The sequence below is a fragment of the Oratosquilla oratoria genome, chromosome 37 (assembly GCF_046742065.1).
Source record: "Oratosquilla oratoria isolate Oo_2021 chromosome 37, ASM4674206v1, whole genome shotgun sequence".
NCBI classification, from domain to species: domain Eukaryota; kingdom Metazoa; phylum Arthropoda; class Malacostraca; order Stomatopoda; family Squillidae; genus Oratosquilla; species Oratosquilla oratoria.
The window spans coordinates 16672695-16680194 of record NC_134813.1 but is presented as its reverse complement, the minus strand read 5'-3'; the positions used below and the strand labels follow the sequence as shown (position 1 = coordinate 16680194).

Genomic DNA, 7500 nt, shown 5'->3' with positions numbered 1-7500 from the left:
CAGTTAGCTCGGGCTCCATTTATTTCGCCTGGCCACAGTTCATATATTTTCGTTCAGCGTCTGGGATTCGTCTACTCTAGGTGGGCTGTGTCAGAATATAAATATTGCTCCTATATATGAGCAGACGTTATCTCACCCTCGTTCAAACGCGCCTGACTCGTCACCCAATGATAGTCGAGCTGCTTCTCGGCTCGGCCAATCAGAGCTTTTCCGGATCCTGCCGCAGTGTCTAAGAATACCGGCTCCGCCGCTCGGGCTCAGAGCTTACAGCCTTGTTGTTATATATACTAACAGCGGATCATTAAAATAGAACTGGTACAAGTTGATTTTACGGGAGCCAATTTAGCCAGCGATTTCAACTCATTATATAGGAATCAGAATTTAAGCTTTAGAATAGAATATCTTTGTTGCAAACATCCTTTGTCGTACGTATAGTGGCTGTAGGGTAAATCAAGATCTATATATATCTTGGGGTAAATGGAGGTGCTTACGTAAGATTGGCTTTAAAGTGTAATTATTTTGGAAATTAAAGGGGTCCATTTTTATCGGAATGTTTTTAGCATTTACCAAAATCAATAATAGCTAAATGAATTACACAAAACTCTTTCGTTTTTATTTATTGCAATTTGATATTACTGCTATCGTAATAACGTCTTCTGTCTCAGCTTCGCAGTGACGTCATAGATTCTGTTCATTCATCGTCATTGTGTTTGATGAAAAGTGATCATGTCGTTTGCCGCAGGCTGTTTAAGATCAAATTTAGGAATTATGAAAATGAAGAAAGAACAGAGGAAAATACACGATTGGGAAGAAAAGAGGTGAAGAATAATAATATATGGAACTCAAATGAGAAAAAATTATGATAACCGCAGAGCAATAATGATATTTACGTACAGAACATACACGGAAATATAAATGATGGGACTGGATTTTTTTACAACAATACTAAATGACCTTTTTTTAAAGAATCATGCAAAACAAATTATATTTTTTTTATTAAACTGGTGAGATAAGCGTAGAAAAATAAAGTCAGGAGAAATGATAATTAAAAACAAAGAAATTACATAGAAAACAACGTAGAAGGTAGGGCACACATTATAGAAATAAATGAAAAAAAAAATCGTTTACTGAAACGGATTGGTATGTTCTTAGTGATATTGCAGTGAAGCACTCGTTTTATACAATTCGTAAACAATTTAGAATAATGTATCAAACATTTTTAAAGATTAATTATTTTTATCCAGTGGTTAAAAATCACCATAACTAATTTTTTTGTGGCACATTTTGGCCGAGATGAAAAAATATCTGTATACGTTGTAGAAACTAGTGACTACAAAGCTTTTGTAGCATCCAGGAGGCGTGGTGTGAATGTTGTCTGTAGGATCACACTACAAGAATGCGTGTCACGTACACAACCCTTGCTTTTTTTGAGTTCCCAAACACAACATTGCAGAAGCAACATCCACACAAGTGAGCAACAATGATGCACTAATATGAACAATTCCTCATTGAAATATTTCGGTTCAAATTGATAACCCATAACTATACCGTCTATCCACACACATCTTGCCTCTTGTCAGAGATATTTAGGGAGTCGAGATCACTCCCAAAAGACGACGAAAAACTCTCAATATCGCCAAAAGAATTGTCTGTTTCGCTGCAGAACGCTTGGGTTGGTTTTACATCATGACGTCATTAGAATTGATACCAAGAGAAGGCGCTATAAGCTGTGGTTTAGATTTTAAATTAACAGGCGAATATTTTCGTCAATAAGTCCCTTAAGTGGTACTTTTGAGATAGGATATCTGTTTTGAAAATGGTTCTCGTGAAAATAAATAAAATACAAAGTTGTATTTAGGGATGGTGGTTAACTTCAACCCTAAAAAACAATGTAACGTCACCTGACTTGACTTAACCTAACTTAATCCAACCTCACTTAAAGCTAACTTCCCCTAATGTAATCGAACATATTATTTAACTATACCTATGCATTTATTTGTTTATTTTATTTATTATTATCTATATTATATTTTTATTTATTTATTTATTTATCATTATTATAATTTTTTCGTATCCGACCTAGTTATGGACCAAAAGGTCTCCAGTCGGCATGCTCATCCTTTGTATAATTGTAAGAATTTAAAAGTAATTCAAATTCAATGTTTCCTTGAAACAATAGATTTCTACAGATCTTAGGATTTAAATTCCAATGTATGAAAGATCTCAATTCTACAATATTCAAGGAACGGAAAACTGTCCAGTAACTCGGGCTAATCCAAATTAGCTTGGTAAGCTGGGTAAAAGACTAACTGGCATCTCTTGAGTTGATGATGCCGCTCGGGCTCAGAGCTTACCGGCCCAAGTTGTTATCTATAATTGTAAGAATTAAAAGTAATTCAAATTCAATGTTTCCTTGAAACAATAGATTTCTACAGAGCTTAGGATTTAAATTCCAATGTATGAAAGATTTAAATTATATATACATATTCTTAAAGGAACGGAAAACAGTCAGTAACTCGGGCTAATACATATTAGCTTGGTAGAGGTAAAAACTAACTGGCATCTCTTGAGTTGATGCAGCCTTACCCCCCCCCCCCCCCCCCCCCCCCCCCCCCCCCCCCCCCTCTCCATTGCTAGCGCTTTCCTTTTTAGCAATGGATACAGCCTCACATCCCCCGTCAATAAAACCTACGAAAGTGACCCGCCGTGTATATCCTCTAACATGTTCTGTACCTGAAGATAGTCCTAAGCCTAAACCTCCACCACGGGAACACCCCCCAACCACAGCCCCCCCCCCCCCCCCCCCCCTGTAGCTATCAGCGTGCATGCCCTCAACTTCGGGCCCGTGTCGCTGCTTCCGACCCTTGCTATTCCACATGTTGTGTTTCTGTTTCTGCGAAGGTTTCTCTATGTTCTTGATATTCATTTTAAATCCTTCACTTAAAAATGGTAAAAAAAAGAGAGGAAGAAAAACCCGCACCCCCACCCCCCACCCACCCCACAGACTCTATCCCAACCATTTACAGCACCCCCCACCCTAAACCCCCCCCCTAATATACCAAGCCCCGAAAAGACACCTACATACTCCCACCAACAAAAAACCCATTCCCCCACTCCAACTCCAACCCATCTTCAGCACCAAATCTTAGCGACATAATGCAAGGATCAGAGTGGACATTGCGACTGGATGACCTTGGTCCACATAAAACGTTAGAAGTCGAGCATACGAGGAAAATTATAGGATGTGAATAGAAGTAAAGTAAGATAAATAAAAAAGTATAATAGATAGAAAATAATAACTAAGAGAAGAAAACAGAAATAAGACTGATCAGAGTGAAATAGTTAGAGTATAATATGTTCTCGGATTACTATGGCGTAGCGGGAAGTTGAGCTAAAGAAGTGAGGTTAGCGCTCGCACAAGTTAGGAGTCAGAAGTCAGGTTATTGTGCACGTGGAACAATGTGAGATTTGTTAGGAGAATTAAGAAGCTTAACTAACTCACATCAACTCCTTAAATACAAAATGAAAAATTTTAAAAGATAAAGTTTTCACGAGAACCTACTTGATACAAAACAGAGAGAATCCAGAATCTCTAAGAAAAGAGACCCAAATCTTTAAGTTGACTGAGTAATTATACGAGCGATAAATATGATATACAACCATTTAATTAATCTTGGACTCTAGAACGCGCGAGGGAAAGAATTATATCTCCGAAACATACCTTAGTGAATGCTAGAAGGGCATCACTAGCTTCCTCAACAAGCTCCTTGTCGAACCAACTCCTTAAGTCTAACATGTGCTCCCTCTGTCCTGCGACCCCAAATAAGGTCATAATTGGGCGCTGACTATGTGAGCCCATGAAATAATAAGATACTTGGTGTTCAAGTTGATTGATCATCGCCATCCTAAATATCTTGAAAGAGGCAAGTATTTTGTGCTCTAGTTATCTAACTGATGAACTCAGTTATACCCTGTCACCTGCAACCAATCGTCAATTTTTCCTATTAGTGTGTGTCAGTAGTGGAACATGTACTGTGCGTGGGCATGTTGCGTTCTAGCAGAAATTGTGTTTGGGGAACTCCAAAAAGTGACTCAAGGTGTTAGTTATCTTAGATGACACCGTGCTCCTCCAATCATCTTGTCTGTGTGATCTCCTTACAGATTGAGGCTATAATACATGCCTATTCACTCACTCATCCTATGAATGACTGACGCCAGTAAGCTAGTGTTCCAAATCCTTAAACAATAAAATACTCCCGTCTAGTGCCTTAGGGACAAGTAGAAAACCCGCTCGGTCGTACCCCCTCACTCCATTGTAGTCGTAAAGCGCCCAGTAAAATAGAAAGACTTTCGTCTCGTATGTACGATTGCAACTGCTCTCGTTCACGCTATATAAAAAGTCCATATAATTCTTCTCGCGTGAATGATCTGTGTCACCTATATGAACTAGTTTTATTACCCCCCTGTACATAGCGTGCTGTGCGCCATATATACCTTTCCTGGACAAATAGAGCACACCTGTGAGTCCTATAGACTATTATAACCTCACCCACCCCCCCTCCCCACCACACCAGACTAACAAAATCGTGCAGTTGAGAGAATGTTACAGATGCTCCTAAGTCACAGCGCTAACCAAAATCAATAGCTAACTGTAGACGTGAACAATATCTACTACTCCCATCTGATGCTAACCCTCACACAGATGAGGTTACTCTCGTGGACTCTGATGAAATATGTGACAGCCTAGTTGATTCTAGAGCTCTATTTAGCCACAACACCACAACTATTGCAGTTCTTTGCTGAAACCCTTAACCAATTGCCTACCCCTGTGTTCAGATTCCCACACCCCACCACCACCACACCAATCCCCCCCCCTTTTCACATTCCCCCATGCACGTGACCTCTAATCGTCACTAGTATGATAAAATACAAACTACTACGACCACGACTTACCCACACAACGTCTACCTCTTCTAGTGCAAGAAACACCTGGTCCATGCACCGCAACACAGCCCTGCCTCCCACACCATAATGCTGACCAGCCACCCCACCCCTCACCCCCCCATCCACTCCTCCCCCACAACCCCCACCCCACAACCCCATCTAACTAGAGCGACCACCCCATTTACCCACCCGCCACCGTCGCATATTTTGCTAGTTTGCTTTTGCTCGAAATCCGACAGACGTGGTTTGCTTACTACGACTCTTACTGAAAAGAGGGGAACGAAACAGTTTCAAGTGTCTCAAGCACAATGCAAAATGACCTAATACAAGCGATTTGGAAATGTCATCTCTGGATGAAATTAGAAGCGAATATTGATAAAGCTCCGTTTATGTCTGTACAAGCCGACGAAACTACGGACTGTGCAATGCATGCCCAACTGTCGATCATAATAAGATATGTATATGAAGACAAAATATGTGAACGATTTCTTGGCTTCTATGAAATCAGTGATGATAAAAGTGCTACAAGACTGGCTGATGTAATCGCAACTGCGTTGAACTCCTTCAATGACGCTACAGATAAATTAGTGAGCCAGACTTACGATGGAGCAGCTGTAATGGCAGGAACGCTAAACGGAGTACAGAGCAAGCTAAGGGATAAAGGATTTAAACACGCGCACTTCATTCACTGCTATGCACATAAACTTAACTTAGTCTTGAGTAAAAGTGCAGAGAAGGTGAGTGGAGTCAAAATGTTTTTTCTCATTTACGCTCATCTAGCAAATATACATCTTCCAGTATCAAACGGAAAAGTGTTTTCAGACAATTCAATGTCAGTATTCCATCACTGTGTGAAACAAAATGGTGCTATAGGTCATGAACGGTGTCATCCATAAAACTATTGTATGAAAACTTGAAAAATTCCTTCACAAATATTCTAGACTCTAGTGAAAAGTGGGGTGAAGATACACTTTGTCAAGCAGACAATCTATTGGCAAAGTTGAATGATTTCACATTCATGTTTTTCATCAATTGTTTTGATAACATACTTTCTCAGGCTGGAAAACTGTTTGATATCTTACAGTGTAAGCTACTTGACATAAAGTATGGTCAGAGTAAACTAAATGACTTCATTCATTGTGTTGAAGGTTATCGTAAGGACGAACATTATGAAAACATTCTGCACGATACAGCTGCTGTAGTTGAACAGGCGGATGAGTTCGATCCTCCTCCTAGAAAAAAAGTCCGAGGTGCGCAAATTGATTACAAAATTACCTATTTCACAATAATTGATAACATTCTGATGTCTTTGCGAGAGCGATTTTCTGGCATGCAGGAGTATGCATTTTTTGAATTACTAGACGTTAATAAGTTTGAAGAGTTTGCTAACTCATTTCCCATGCAACATATGGACTGTCTAAAAAATAAGTACCCCGGTATTTTGGACTACAAGAGCTTAGTGAACGAGCTAAAATATATGTATATTGACAGTGATTTCAAGAAGTGCAAGTCAATCAACACCATTTTAGAATTACTGTATAAATTGGAGCTGACTTCCGCTATGCCGGAATCCACTAAACTAATTAAGCTACTGCTGACCATCCCCTTAACATCAGTTGCTAATGAGAGAAGTTTCTCCACGTTGGATAGAATCCGCTCATATCTGAGAAGCACAATGTCTCAAGAACGGCTGTCCTCATTGGCTCGTATTTCCATCGAGAAAAGCACTTTTGAACGACTTAGACAACAAGAATGAGCTGCACGATAGGATATTACAAGAGTTCGCCATCAAACCAAGACGACTGGAGTTCATGTATAAATGAAGTGAGTAATTTTTATTAAAAGTATACTTCTGTCTTATTGTTAAGTTTTCTGTGGTGGTGGTGGGAGGGGGGATAGGGTAAGGGGGATAGGATATGGGTGTAGTGGTAGATCAAGGTAAAGGATAGAAAGGAAGTATAGAAGTGAGATAAAGAACGGGGCAGCTGCGTAGTTGTTTGTTTGTTGGATATTTGTATTTGATATGGATATATTGTATTTGTTATGTGTGATGATTTGATTGTGTATGTATGTTTTATTATGCTATGGGTTATGTCTGACAATGTCGTATATGGGGTTGGGTGGTAAACTGTTAATATATGGCGCTATTGTACGCCACCATTAGTGATCCCTAGTTATCTGTGCACATATAAGTCTGCGGTGTGCATTACGTCTCTTACCTTCATTTATGCATGTGTCTTAGGCAAAATCTGTGATGAGCCCGAGTGACGTTGATGACCTGGAGTCGCCTCTGATATATATATATATATAATACATATATTTATATATATATAGATACACAGATACACATACACACACAACACACACACCACACACACACACACACACACACACACACACACACAATACACACATGTGTATTTTATATATATATTATATATATATATATATATATATATATATATATATATATATATATAACGTAGAAACCACTGTTGGAGTAGAAAAGACTGGAAACGGGGAATCTATATATTTCGATTGCAAACTGCAATCCTC

General features: G+C 39.1%; 1 protein-coding gene across 1 annotated transcript in view; it reads left to right on the top strand.

Moving 5' to 3' along the window:
• Positions 1 to 6700, top strand: part of LOC143019359 (zinc finger MYM-type protein 1-like) — a 25562-nt gene extending 18862 nt beyond the window's left edge. The window contains exons 2-3 of the mRNA XM_076174997.1: positions 5453 to 5681; positions 6002 to 6700. Coding sequence (XP_076031112.1) covers positions 5453 to 5681; positions 6002 to 6700 — 928 coding nt within the window. The remainder of the gene's footprint in view (positions 1 to 5452; positions 5682 to 6001) is intronic.
• The last annotated feature ends 800 nt before the right edge of the window (positions 6701 to 7500 follow it).